Source organism: Triticum urartu, chromosome 3A (genome assembly GCF_056163025.1).
Source record: "Triticum urartu cultivar PI428250 chromosome 3A, HENAU_Tu73, whole genome shotgun sequence".
In the NCBI taxonomy this organism is placed as follows: Eukaryota; Viridiplantae; Streptophyta; class Magnoliopsida; order Poales; family Poaceae; genus Triticum; species Triticum urartu.
Genome location: NC_141875.1, coordinates 23452712 through 23465078, shown reverse-complemented (window position 1 = coordinate 23465078; position 12367 = coordinate 23452712). Strand labels below are relative to the sequence as shown.

Sequence of the window (12367 nt, the reverse complement as noted above, 5' to 3'; positions counted from 1 at the left end):
GGCGGGGAGAAAGAATGCGATGCACAGATCAGTTGGGCGGGGCAATGCAACGCAAATGTGGCGCCATGGAGTTCGGTTTGAATTAGGTTGAACATGGGAAGAGGATTCTTGAGTGCATCAGGCATGCGTGGCCTATTATTCTTCATCTGCTGCATTCTTCTATACAGAACGAGCAGTAGATACGTACGCACGCATGTGTTACCAACTTGTTTTGTTTGCTGCCAAACTTAATTACTCCCTCCGTTCCAAATTACTCGTCTCAGAAATAGATATATCTAGAACTAAAATACATCTAGATACATTTATTTCTGCGACGAGTAATTCGGAACGAAGGGAGTACTCAGTTACCTGCACACTAGTTGAGCTACGGGGAAATGGTTGTATGCAGTGCTCGCCTGCTTACCGACTACATTACGTCGGATACTTGGCAAACGGCCACCTAGGCATGTACAATGGTGATATCTTATGAGTGCCATGTAGGATAAATGATGAGGTGAAGGAGAGAGCTCATAAGAAATAGCTTGCCTTCTCTTATTTAAAAATAAGAGAAGAGATGATCTCTTAGCACAATATGTCTTATCATATTTTTAGGAATAACTAGTTATTGAAGATAAGGCTAAAAGATGACCCATTATAGACATTTTTTTATCATCTCTAAATTACATGCAAAACCTAAAATAAAATTATCTTATCAACCATTATACATGCCTTGAGGACATCTCTGGCCGAACTTGCAAAAGGATTAACTCCTCAAACAAAAATCCTATTCCTACGCAAATATGCTTTTTCGTTCTAGGGTATCTCTCATTGGCTCAACTCCTTAACCATTTGAGGAGAAATGTCCACGGGCTCTTAAATTTGAGTAGCCGAAACAAAGTATTAGCAAAAGATTCATTTTCGGCTGCTGCTCCTCTGGCTCGTTCACCTTCTCGTGTTCGTTGTCTCAGCCGGCCACCACGCATGCCCGACGACACCTTATAGCCCTGCCGACCCCATGTCCCTCCTTCGGTTTGCTCTCTGGATGCCACCATGCATGGGGAACTCTTGGTCGACGGAAATGCATCCGCCGGAGGAGCACGATGGCATAGAGCACCGAAATATCATCCAAATCGGGGTCATTCCGAATATTGGAGTTTGGCCGTGATGGGATTTTTCCATGAAGTGCGAGCATGTCTTCGAGGGGAATCTAGGTCCTCGACGCCAACAGAAGATCCCCTCAGCCCCGCCTTCACTCGCAGCCTCGTCATCGCCGCAACGCCTCCCATTGTGGCTCTCACCTCCTCTGCCCGCCAAGTGTTTGACAAATCACCTAGATACAACTTTTTTTTAACCTTTTTTCTATTTTCTTTATTGCTTTTGCAATCAAATTCATCATTCAATATTGCAATGGTAGATGAAGAGGTTAAAAACGATGTTCTTCGATAACTTTTTCTTCGGAGAGGAAGAAGAAGATGAGGATGAGTACGATGGACATTGTCGTGATTCTTGGCAAGGAACATAGGAGTCCGAGGCTAGATTATCGGTTCGGCAGCTTGGATATCAACCGTGATTGGGTTGAAGTCCATGATAATCTTGTCAGGGATTACTTCAATGCAACATATCCAGAGAAGTATTTCTAGTGACGATTTGGATGCACTGGAGTCTCTTCAATACCATTGCAAAAAAAAAATTGAGGTCAAGATCCTTGATTTAAACTGAGAAGGAGTGCATTGTGAGAAATTAGTTCATGTCAATTGATGAAGTGTGTCGCTCCTCTTTGAGTCCTTGCCTATGTGTGCTCGGTTGACACCATTGATGACAATGTCTGCATTGGGGAAGAAACAATCCTCGAGGAGGTTCGAAGATTCACACAAGCAGTGATCGAGATCTACAAACCGCCGTATTTGAGGGATCCCAGTGATGAAGACACCAAGAGGGTCATGGGTCTGATTGAAGAATGAGGATGGTCAGAGATCCTTGGATCAACTGATTACATGCATTGGACATGGAATAATTGTCCCGCGGGAAGAAAAGGTCTATACAAAGGGCATTGCAAAGATCCAACTATCATCATCGAGGCAGTTCCATGTGAGGATATGTGGATTAGCACTCGTACTTTGGTTTCCCCGGCTCTTACAACGGATTTTATGCCCTTTCGAGATTACCACTGTTCAGAGGGCTTTTTATCGAAGATGCTCCACCTTGCAGTTATGTTCTCAATGGCTGTGGGTACACGATGGGGTACTACCTTGCTGATGACATCTATCCTTCATGGGTCACATTTGTGAAGACAATTCAGTGTCCTCAAGGCAACAAGAGATCCCATTATAGTAGACAAAAAGTAAAAACAAGCTTTCCAGAGTTATAGACAAAATGGTAAAAGAATTGGAAAAAACAATGCTCTCTAGAAAATTAACTTTCAGGAGTTCCATTAGGTCCACTTTTTAAAAAAATGAGAAGGTGTTTGAGCAGTTAAATTTTAGTAGTTCGGGTAGAGATTCCCGAAAGTGAGTGCCAGTGAAAAACACTCGGCATAGCCCACCTTTACTAAGTGTGAAAGAAAAAAAACACTTGACAAACGTTGGTACTCGACAATATCAACCTATGCCGAACTCTTCAAAAGGACACTCGACAAACAAGGTGGTATGTGTCCGCCTTTCCCAAGTGCGGTCACCTTTCCCAAGTGCCAGACAAACAATACTTGGCAAAGCAATTTCTTCTCTTTTCTTTGCTATATTATATTATATTTTTCCTCTGTCTTTCTTGACATTTTTGTTTTATTTTCTTAGCTTTGCTTTCTTCTCCGTTATTTTTCTTTCTCGGGTCAGGTTTTGAACCGAGGCAACCGCTAGTTCGACTGTTAGGCTTGTATTTTTTTTTTCACATTCAACACTCATCATTAAGATGGGTAACATGTCCAAATTTTATATTTTCTTCAGCACGTTTGCAATATACTCCCTCCATTCCTAAATATAAGTCTTTGAAGAGATTCTATTATGAACCACATACGGATGTATGTAGATGCATTTTAGAATGTGGATTCACTCACTTTGCTTCGTATGTAAGGAGAAAGTTGACAATGTCCTCCGGCCGGGCTGGTGTTAGAAGAACATGCATGCCATGGGTACAGATTTATACGAGTGCGTTTTCACGATCCATCGATCTGTAGGGAGAAAGAATGCGATGGACGGATCAGTTGGCCGGAGCAATGCGACGCAAATGTGGCGCCATGGAGTTCGGTTTGAATTAGGTTGAACATGGGAAGAGGATTCTTGAGGGCATCAGGCATGCGTGGTCTATTATTCTTTTTTTTTGAAACAAAGGCAAAAAACTTGCCTCATTCATTAATAAAGGAGAAGAGTTTTAAAGTATAAATTAGTGGCTCCACAACATAGCCCGTCCGTCAACAAAAGAAAAATAACAACTACTCTCGCGGCATGATAATGCTCAGGTGCGTAGCTCCTGCCATGACCCAAAGTTTGGCTACATCTTGGATTAGTTTTAGAATGTAGAAGGGGGGCGTTGATTTCTTCCTAAAAACTCTAGCGTTCCTCTCATTCCAGATGGCCCAACCGACAAGCATAGTAAGGGAAGCCATGGCCTTCCGGTTCGCCGTATTGGGCTTCGACATGTTTGTCCACCAATGTTTGATGTTGCGCTCCGCCTGCCATTGATGGATCTCGAGAGCCCCTAGGCCAAGCCACTCCTTTACCAATCTCCATACGCGCAAGGTGAACCTGCACCGGAAGAAGAGGTGCGCGGACGTCTCGATTGCCCTTCTGCAGAGGGTGCATAGGCCGCAATTCTCCCAACCTCGCTTCTCCAATCTATCCGCCGTCCATATCCTGTTTTGAATCGCTAGCCAAGAGAAGAACTTGACCTTGGGAGGTGCCCAAACCTTCCAAATAGTCTTGTTCATGGTCGTCGTCGTGGAGCCCAAGAATTGGATCCTTAAGCAGAGGCCGCCGAATACTCACCGTTCGCCTCAAATTTCCAGGATATGGCGTCATCAATGTCCGGTGAAAGCTGGAATTGCTCCAAGCGGACCCAAAGGTCCAGAAACTCCTCAATGTGGTTGATCGTTAGGTTGATGGAAGGATCGATCTTGCGCAACCAAGCATTGTCTCACAGTGCATCCCTCACCACTCACTTCCTTCGCTTGGAGGCTGTGAAGATGAGGGGGCGATATCCTTAAGTTTTTTCCCTCTCAACCATGGTGCCTCCCGGCCTATTATTCTTCATTTGCTACATTCTTCCATACACAACGAGCAGTAGATACGTACGTACGCATGCATGGGCATGTAGCAATCTCTTTTTTTTTGCGAGGGATGGGCATGTCGCAATCTGAACCTCAAGTATTAGTTAAGACTGGATTTTCTACTCGAACGTTATTTGGTCACGGAATTTCGGTTATTTGGTCACGAAATTTTGCAAGAAGCTACAACTTTTGCCCTTTAGCTATATGTCAGGTGACTTAATTTTTTACTTTTGCTCAGTCAGTTTTAGCTGGTGATTTGGATGCACTGAAGTCTCTTCAACACCATTGCAAAAGTTGTTGAGGGTCAAGATTCTTGGATTAAACTAACAAGAAGTGCATTTGGGGAAATTAGTGCATGTCCTTTGATGAAGTGTACAGCAGCTCTTCGAGGCCTTGCCTATGGGTGCTCGACCGACGCCATTGATGACTACATCTGCATTGGAGAATAAACAATCCTCGAGGCGGTTCGAAGATTCACACAAGCTGTGATCAAGATTTATGAACCACAACATTTGAGGGAACCCAATGATCAAGACACCGAGAGGCTCATGGGTCTGATTGAGGAATGATGGTGGTCATGGATGCTTGGATCAACTGATTACATGAATTGGAAAAGGAAGAAGTCCTGCGGGATGAAAAGGTCGGTACAAAGGGCATTGCAAAGATCCAACCATCATCCTCGAGGCAGTTGCATCAGAGGATCAGTGGATTAGCACTCGTACTTTGGGTACCCTAGCCCTCATAATGGCTTCTATGTCCTTTCAAGATTACCACTATTCGGAGGGCTTGTGGTCGAAGATGCTCCACCTTGCAGCTATGTTCTCAATGGTCGTAGGTACACGATGTGATACTACCTTGCCAATGACATCTATCCTCCATGGTTGACATTTGTGAAGGCAATTCATCGTCCTCAATACAACAAGAGATCCCACTTTGCGACATGTCAAAAGTCATCAAGAAAGGACGTTGAGACAGCTTTCGATGTGCTTCAAAAGCGCCTTTTAATTTTTCCTGGCTCTGCCAAGTATGAAAAGCCACAGGTCCTCTGGCAAATCATGACATGTTGCATCATATTGCACAACATGACAATCAAAGATATTAGAGGGATGCCAGAGAAATTTGGGCACGTCTCCAATAGGGATCATGTCAAAGCCAGAACACAAAACAAATATAATCCAGAAATTGCGCACAACACATCGAAGGATTGAGAACCGAGAGGTTCATACGTTGTTCGAAGATGATCTTATTGAGAACTTGTGGCGACTTCACAGCACTTGATTCTTGTGCTTTTATCGAGTTTCTTATGGATTATTACTTTATTTGAACCATTTCATGTGCTTGAAATTTGATAACTATATGTGTAATGTTGTTGAATTGTGTGAAGCTAAATTATCAAGTTTCCACCTAATATGAGTGTAAATATCGGGATGAATTGAAGTATATAGACAAAGATAAAAGAGTTGGCAAATAAAGTTTTCTAGAAAGCTTACTGTAGGAGTTCCGTTAGGTCCACTTTTTCTTAAAAAAAAGATTGAAGTGTTAAATTTTAGTAGTTCGGTTAGAGATTCCCTAAAGCGGAGTGCGAGTGAAAAACAGTCGGCAAAGCCCAAGTGTGAAAGAAAAATCACTCTCCAAACCACAGCACTGAACACTCATCATGATATGCGACATGTCAATTTTTGACATTTTGTGAAGCATGAAGCATGTTTGCAATCATTGTTACCGTGTGTCATCCCGCCTTTCCTCGTCCTCTCATACCATCGTGCTTGGAGCCGTCAAAAGGACACCGTAGAGCATTTTCAACCGAGTTCCCAACAAAGCCCCCAGGCGACTTTTCGATCACCGATGCTAAAAAATCGGCTCAATCGCGTCCCTAAAAGCCCAATTTTCACCGGCTCGGACTGAAATTAGCGCCGACGGACACAACCCCGGCGTGCTGGGGGGCGCTCGGGGGCGCCGGGCGAATCTTTTTGGCGCGAAAGAGCCGCGGGCCCTCCTTGCCAGCGACTCGTCTCGCTTCTCGCCGCTTCGTCGTCCTCATCGCCTCGTTTCCCACGGTGAATCAATGCCAAAGCTGCCGCGCGCTGCCGCGCCGGTCAGCCTCCGCCATTGATGCCTCACGGGCGGCGCAGTGAAGGCGTGCCGACGCGCGTCCCCGCGCATGCCGCGTGTGCTCGCGCCGCCTCTGTCTATATAAGCCGACCCCAGCGCGCAGGTGGCACGCACAGAGTCTCCACCGCCGACGCGCTCTCTCTCCCCTTCCTCCCTCTCCCCTCATCGTCCCAGTTCAAAGAAATGGCCGAACGATTTCCAGGCGACGGCGGGCGGCGAACGGCTTCGGCCGCCGCCACCTTCACGAGGACGAAGCTCGGCTCCTCTTCGAGGCCGAGTACCCGGTCCCGCCGGACATGCGGGTACCCGAGGCGTGGAGAATCAGCGCCGGCGGGGTCCCGGTGCCACCACCGCCCACCAGGATGGCGCGACATGCGGAGATCGCGCATATCCACGCCTCTCTGCCGCGGGCGGCGAGGGAGGGGCCGCGCTACGTCCCTGACAGCCCGCTCTGGGAGCCGAGCAGCTCGAGGCCACCAATGGCGTCGTGCCCTCCGGCAGGCTCAACTCCGAGGGGCGGCGCCGATGGTGGGGCGTGCCCGGCCGCACGCTGGAGGCCGTCCTCGAGTACATCGAGGGCGGCAACACGCCGAGGCTGGAGTACCCCTCCCCCTGTCCTTTTTTCGCCGCCGTGGGGGCTCGTGGACGCCGAGGCGCATGGACCCCGGGGCGTCCTTCTCCTCGTCCGGTCGGTCGACCGGCTCTCCCTGCCTCTGCCCTGTCAAGCCGGAGCCCCAGGACACGCCTGTCAGCCGGTGCACCCGCAGCTCCGGTATCCGCATCGCCGACTCCACCCCCGCTTCCGAGCGCCTCGTCCTCGTCGTGCCCAAACCGGAGCCCAGACTCCCCCCGGAGTACGAGGAGATAGCCCGGCGCGGCTTCTCCGACGTGGACGCCCTGCGGTGGGCGCGCGACGACTACCTCCGGACTGAGATGGCCCGGCAGACCCGGGCCCCGGAGGAGATCGCCACCCGCAAGTGTGGGCGCGAGGACGAGCACGGCGTCGTGATCCTCGACAGCGACGACGATGAGGACGCCGCCGGACCATCCAACCCGCCGTGCCAACCGGAGGAGGGTTGCAGCAGGGACGGCGGCCACGAGGGAGGCGGCGGCGACGACGACGACGACGGCGGCGGCGACTACACGCGGTTCTACAGCCTCCTCGGCATGTAGAACCGCAAGGGCGGCGGCCGACGAGGAGCGGCGAGGCGAGCGAGACGGCGGGCGGGCCTAGTAGTGTGTTTTTTCTTTTTGTAAAATATTTTAAATATGTATGAGCGGGCGTGTTTGTGCCGTGTTTAGTTGAATTTAGTTTCAAGTCGCCGAAATATGTATGAACATGCCGTGTTTGTGCCATGTTTGGTTTAATTTGGTATGAAGTCGCCGAAATATGTATGAATTCGCCGTGTTTGTGCCGTTTAAAAAAAATTTGTGGGCGCTGCGACTGAATGGCATTACATCCCCAGCGTGCGTTTTGCGTCGATGTGCCCTAAGAAACGATTTTTAGCGCCTCCTGGAAACCAATGGCTGGAGATGCTCTAACTCGCTGCCGCTCGCAAACATTATCCCCTCTCCGGCGAGGTTCTGGTCTGGCTTCGCCGTGGCCGTCGCTCCCCAAGCCGTCACCGCTTTCAGTCTCGCTACGAAATCAACAGAATCCCAGGCACGTGAGATTTAGAAGGAAAAAAAAATCCATGAGTAAATAAGATTCAAGGGCACGACGTACTTTGGGGAAAGATTTATGGGATGTAGCGGCCCGTGACGGAGCAAACCTGTCCTTAGGCCAACTCCACCGCACGACCCTATTCTATCCGTTCCCGTCCGTTTGAGGTAAAACGAATGAATAGTACGGCCCAGCGCACGGTCTCAAATGGATAAATGTTCGGATTTCGTCCATTTTTGACCCATCCCTGGCCCAAACTTGCACTCGGTTTGGGATGAAACGGATGCGCGCGGACGGCCCGGATGCACGCCCTTGTCCTTCCCCCTCCCCCGTGGCCCGTCTGTCGGGGACACTAGCAGTCCCTCCGCTCCCAACGCTTCCACCCTCTCTCTCGCCCCGCCCCGCCGCCGGCGCCGCCGCTATTCTTCGGCCGCCTCCTCACCGCGCAGCCTCCGACCGTCCCTACCAAACCACTTCTCGACATGGCCGCCACCACGCACGTGCTGTGGCCGTAGTTTTGGCCGTCGATCGGAGGTTTGGCCGCCGCCGTCTTTGCCGGCTGCAGAGAGGACATGACCGCCAGCGACGCACCACAGCTTCCTCGGCAGCTTCCGACGAGAGCTCCACAGCGGCCAGTAGCCGGCCGGCAACCACCCCTGCTGCGCCGAGGTGATCATCGCGGCCTCTTCGTCACCACGCCCGCAAGGTGTTCGGCATTTTGCCCACAAAGGTATGGACAGTGGAGACGAGTTTTTCTTCCATCACTTCCTTTGTTCATCGGACGATTCGTCGTCGGATGATGAAGATATTGTGGTGGCTGCACTGATCGTTCAAGAACACATTCAACAGCAGCTTCCTCGGTACATCGGGTCACTCCCTGGCTGTGCTCCCAACCTGAACCGCAACAGGGAGAGAGGCCACGCCCTGCTCTATGCTGATTACTTTGGCAACACCCCTCACTTCAAGCCGGATAAATTCCGTCGCCGTTTTCGAATGGCTAGGCATGTGTTCAATCATATCCGAGAGGGAGTGGTTGCTCATAACCCATACTTCGAGTGCGAGACGGATGCCCTTGGCAAGCTTGGATTCTCCTCTTACCAGAAATGCACCGCGGCCATCCGCATGCTTGCATATGAAATTCCAGGCGATCTGGTGGATGAGTATGTGCGTATGAGTGAGACAACATGTCTGATGTCAATGTACAAGTTTTGCCAGGCTGTGATCGAGGTGTTTGGCCCAGGGTACTTGAGGCAGCCAACTGCCGCTGATACAGAGAGATTGTTGGCGACCAACGCAGTTAGAGGCTTTCCAGGCATGCTTGGCAGCATAGATTGTATGCACTGGGAGTGAAAGAACTGTCCATTTGCTTGGCAGGGCCAGTACAAAGGGCATGTCAAGGCGTGCACTGTCATATTAGAAGCGGTGGCATCACAGGATCTTTGGATATGGCATTCTTTCTTCGGCATGGCAGGTTCTCACAATGATATCAACGTGCTGCAGCGTTCTCCAGTCTTCGCGAGGCTTGCAGAAGGCCACTCCCTACCTGTCAATTTTGAGATCAACGGCCATCATTACAACAAGAGATACTATCTAGCAAATGGTATATATCCTCAGTGGTCAACTTTTGTGAAGACAATCTCGAAACCCCAAGGTGAGAAGAGAAAGAGATTTGCCCAAATGCAAGAGAGTGTTAGAATGGAACGTGCTTTTGGTGTGCTTCAATCCCGGTGGGGTATCGTTCGAAACCCTGCACTGTCATGGGATGAAAGGAAGTTTTGGGAAGTGATAACTGCTTGTGTGATCATGCACAACATGATCGTCGAGGACGAGCGTGATGAGAGTATCTTCGACTAAGGATTTGACTATCAAGGTGAAAATATTGAGCCCATGCACAAAGACCCGGCCACATTTGAACAGTTTGCCCAATTCCACCATGAGATGCGTGATTGTCACACTCATTTGAATCTTCAAAATGACTTGGTTGAGCATGTGTGGGATCACATTGGCAACCAATATATGTATTGGTCCATTTTATGTTTAGTCAAGACAATTTCGATTTGGTTGTAAAACTATTTTATTAAAGACAATTTCAATTGGGTTGTAAAACTATTTTAATTTTCAGACAAATATTTGGGTTGGAAACTAGTTTTGATGAAAATTTGGGCATTTTTGACCCTGACAAACTGGATGGGGCAAAAGAATGCGTCCGCGCGTTGGGCGCACGGCCACCGCATCCCAGAACACATCCGGACACGATCCCAAATCTCTATCCAAACGGACAAAATCTAGATAAAACAGACGTCTGTTTAGGGTCGCGCGGTGGAGTTGGCCTTATCGGCTCGGCGAGCAGGACGAGGCAAGTGCGTGGCCTGGTTAAGTGTCGGCCAGCGACCGACCGTGCGTTGATCAGCTAGCTAGTAGTATAGTCAGCGCATATGCGTTCGAGTTTTTTTTTTAAAAGGCGCATAGGGGTTCGGTTTTGGCCGGTGGGTACGTACGTGCCAGATGCATACAACGCATGCGTCCCACGCGGCCAGGCCATGAATGCACGCAGTTTACAAATGCTCTGGCTCCAAACTCGATGTCCGCGATCGCCGGGCCACGCCACAAGATCGTCTCCACCGTCGCTTCGCCGTTGGTCCGGCGGGGCTACATATACTCCATCTAGTCGACGTGAACGCCACACCACTACCATCTTCAGCTTAACTAGCTACAGTTAACCAGCCATGACGAGACGCGCTGCAGCCATCCTGATGCTGATGCTCACCCTCCCGGCGGCGGCCCTCCTCGTCGCCGCCGACGACGTGCGCGTCGACACCATCCGCCTCCCCAGCGACGGCGGCGAAGGTGATGCCGCAACTTTTAAATTACTGGTAGTTCATCTATCTTACTGAGCACCTACGTCGTTCGTTCAGGTCTCGCAACGAGCAAAGGAGGCGAGGAGCTGACCCTCGCACTCCCTGACAAAGTAGTGGCGGCGAGGGAGGAGAACGTCGGCGACGTCCTCGAAGACGAGGAGAGGCCGTGGGCGTGCTGCAACAGCACCGTGTGCACCAAGTCGATGCCGCCGACGTGCCGGTGCCTGGACGAGGTCGAGGAGTGCGCCGCCGCGTGCAAGCGCTGCGAGCCGTCCGGGTTCAACCCGGCCTTCCACGTCTGTAACGACCAGTACCACGGCGACCCAGGGCCGACGTGTGCCAAGGAGGAGAGGCCGTGGACGTGCTGCGACCGGACCGTCTGCACCAAGTCGTTCCCGCCGACGTGCCGCTGCCTCGACGAGGTGGAGGAGTGCGCCCCCGCATGCAAGCGCTGCGAGCCGTTCGGGATCAACCCCAACCGCCATGTCTGCAACGACCAGTACCACGGCGACCCGGGGCCCAGGTGCGGCAAGGACGACGATGTCCCAGCCGGCTCGCCATCCCTCGCTGCCGCCGCACCGACGCAGTTACTGCTGGTTTCTCTCATCTTGTTATTTATCCAGAGTCGTTAGATGCCTGCGTGTACTTTCATGGTAGTACTGTGGACGACGCCATGCATCATGGTATGTGGGATGGCGCACGTAACCGTGCCGCATGTAAGTGTAGAAATGGTAGGGTATGTCGACTCGAATAAGGAAAAAGAAGAGGAGGTGTGCCTTTTTGTTGTAGTCCTAATCGATGTTTCTCTTCTGGAAAATAGATAAAAGCAGCCGTTAAAACTCTGTGTGCATTTCTTTTCCCGCAAAAAGGAAAAAAATGTCTGTTTCGCTTCGCAAAAAAATGTTGTATTTGTGACAAATAGATAAACAGAAATGATAAAACCTGAACGTTCAGATTTTGAGCATGGCAACCCGAATATTTTTCATGGCAACTTTAGTGCACACAAGATTGTCAAACATGGCAATTTTCTGGCAAAAAAAAATAAACTAGGACAAAGTTGTCATGTTTTAACAACTAAAGTTGCCACCCGGCGTCAATTAAATTGCCATGAAAAAACGTTCGGATGAAATGCTTAAAATCTGAACGTTTGAGATTTATCAAGGTCCTACATAAAAGTAGTTGTAAAAAGTGTGTGGGTTTCCCAGCAAAAAAAAAGAGAGTCCATTGTGTTAAGCAACTCTAGTAGAGTTGGTTTGATCGTCGTACTAACCACTATTATAGTCATGTTTAACAAAAAGAAAGCACACTATCAGATTCGTTATGGTGTCTGGGGGCTGACTTTTGCAGCGAACTGCATATGACAGTTTCATGTAGAGATTTTTATGTGATGCCTCCATGGTTGGGTGGTTCAGATAAAAGGATATCCCATTCACAAATGGGTCCCATGATTATGGAGGAAGCAAATGCAAAGGCTCTGCTAACTAAAAATTAAGACAA

General features: G+C 49.6%; 2 protein-coding genes across 2 annotated transcripts; both read left to right on the top strand.

The window, feature by feature from the left end:
* Positions 1-8744: 8744 nt before the first annotated feature.
* On the top strand, positions 8745-9866 carry LOC147978027 (uncharacterized). Its single transcript, XM_087514622.1, has 2 exons — positions 8745-9308; positions 9387-9866. Exons 1-2 carry the CDS (start codon positions 8745-8747, stop codon positions 9864-9866), a joined length of 1044 nt encoding a protein of 347 aa, XP_087370748.1.
* Positions 9867-10478: 612 nt separating this feature from the next.
* LOC147978026 (Bowman-Birk type trypsin inhibitor-like) lies at positions 10479-11709 on the top strand. The gene is made up of 2 exons (XM_087546085.1): positions 10479-10859; positions 10928-11709. Exons 1-2 carry the CDS (start codon positions 10739-10741, stop codon positions 11500-11502), a joined length of 696 nt encoding a protein of 231 aa, XP_087402211.1. The 5' UTR covers positions 10479-10738; the 3' UTR covers positions 11503-11709.
* The last annotated feature ends 658 nt before the right edge of the window (positions 11710-12367 follow it).

Excerpts from the sequence above, each read along its gene's own strand:
- LOC147978027 (XM_087514622.1), top strand. The coding sequence starts at position 8,745 with ATGGACAGTGGAGACGAGTTTTTCTTCCATCACTTCCTTTGTTCATCG. Across the intron at positions 9,309-9,386 it reads GATTGTTGGCGACCAACGCA|GGCCAGTACAAAGGGCATGT; the intron begins GTTAGAGGCTTT and ends TTTGCTTGGCAG.
- LOC147978026 (XM_087546085.1), top strand. The coding sequence starts at position 10,739 with ATGACGAGACGCGCTGCAGCCATCCTGATGCTGATGCTCACCCTCCCG. Across the intron at positions 10,860-10,927 it reads CCCCAGCGACGGCGGCGAAG|GTCTCGCAACGAGCAAAGGA; the intron begins GTGATGCCGCAA and ends TCGTTCGTTCAG.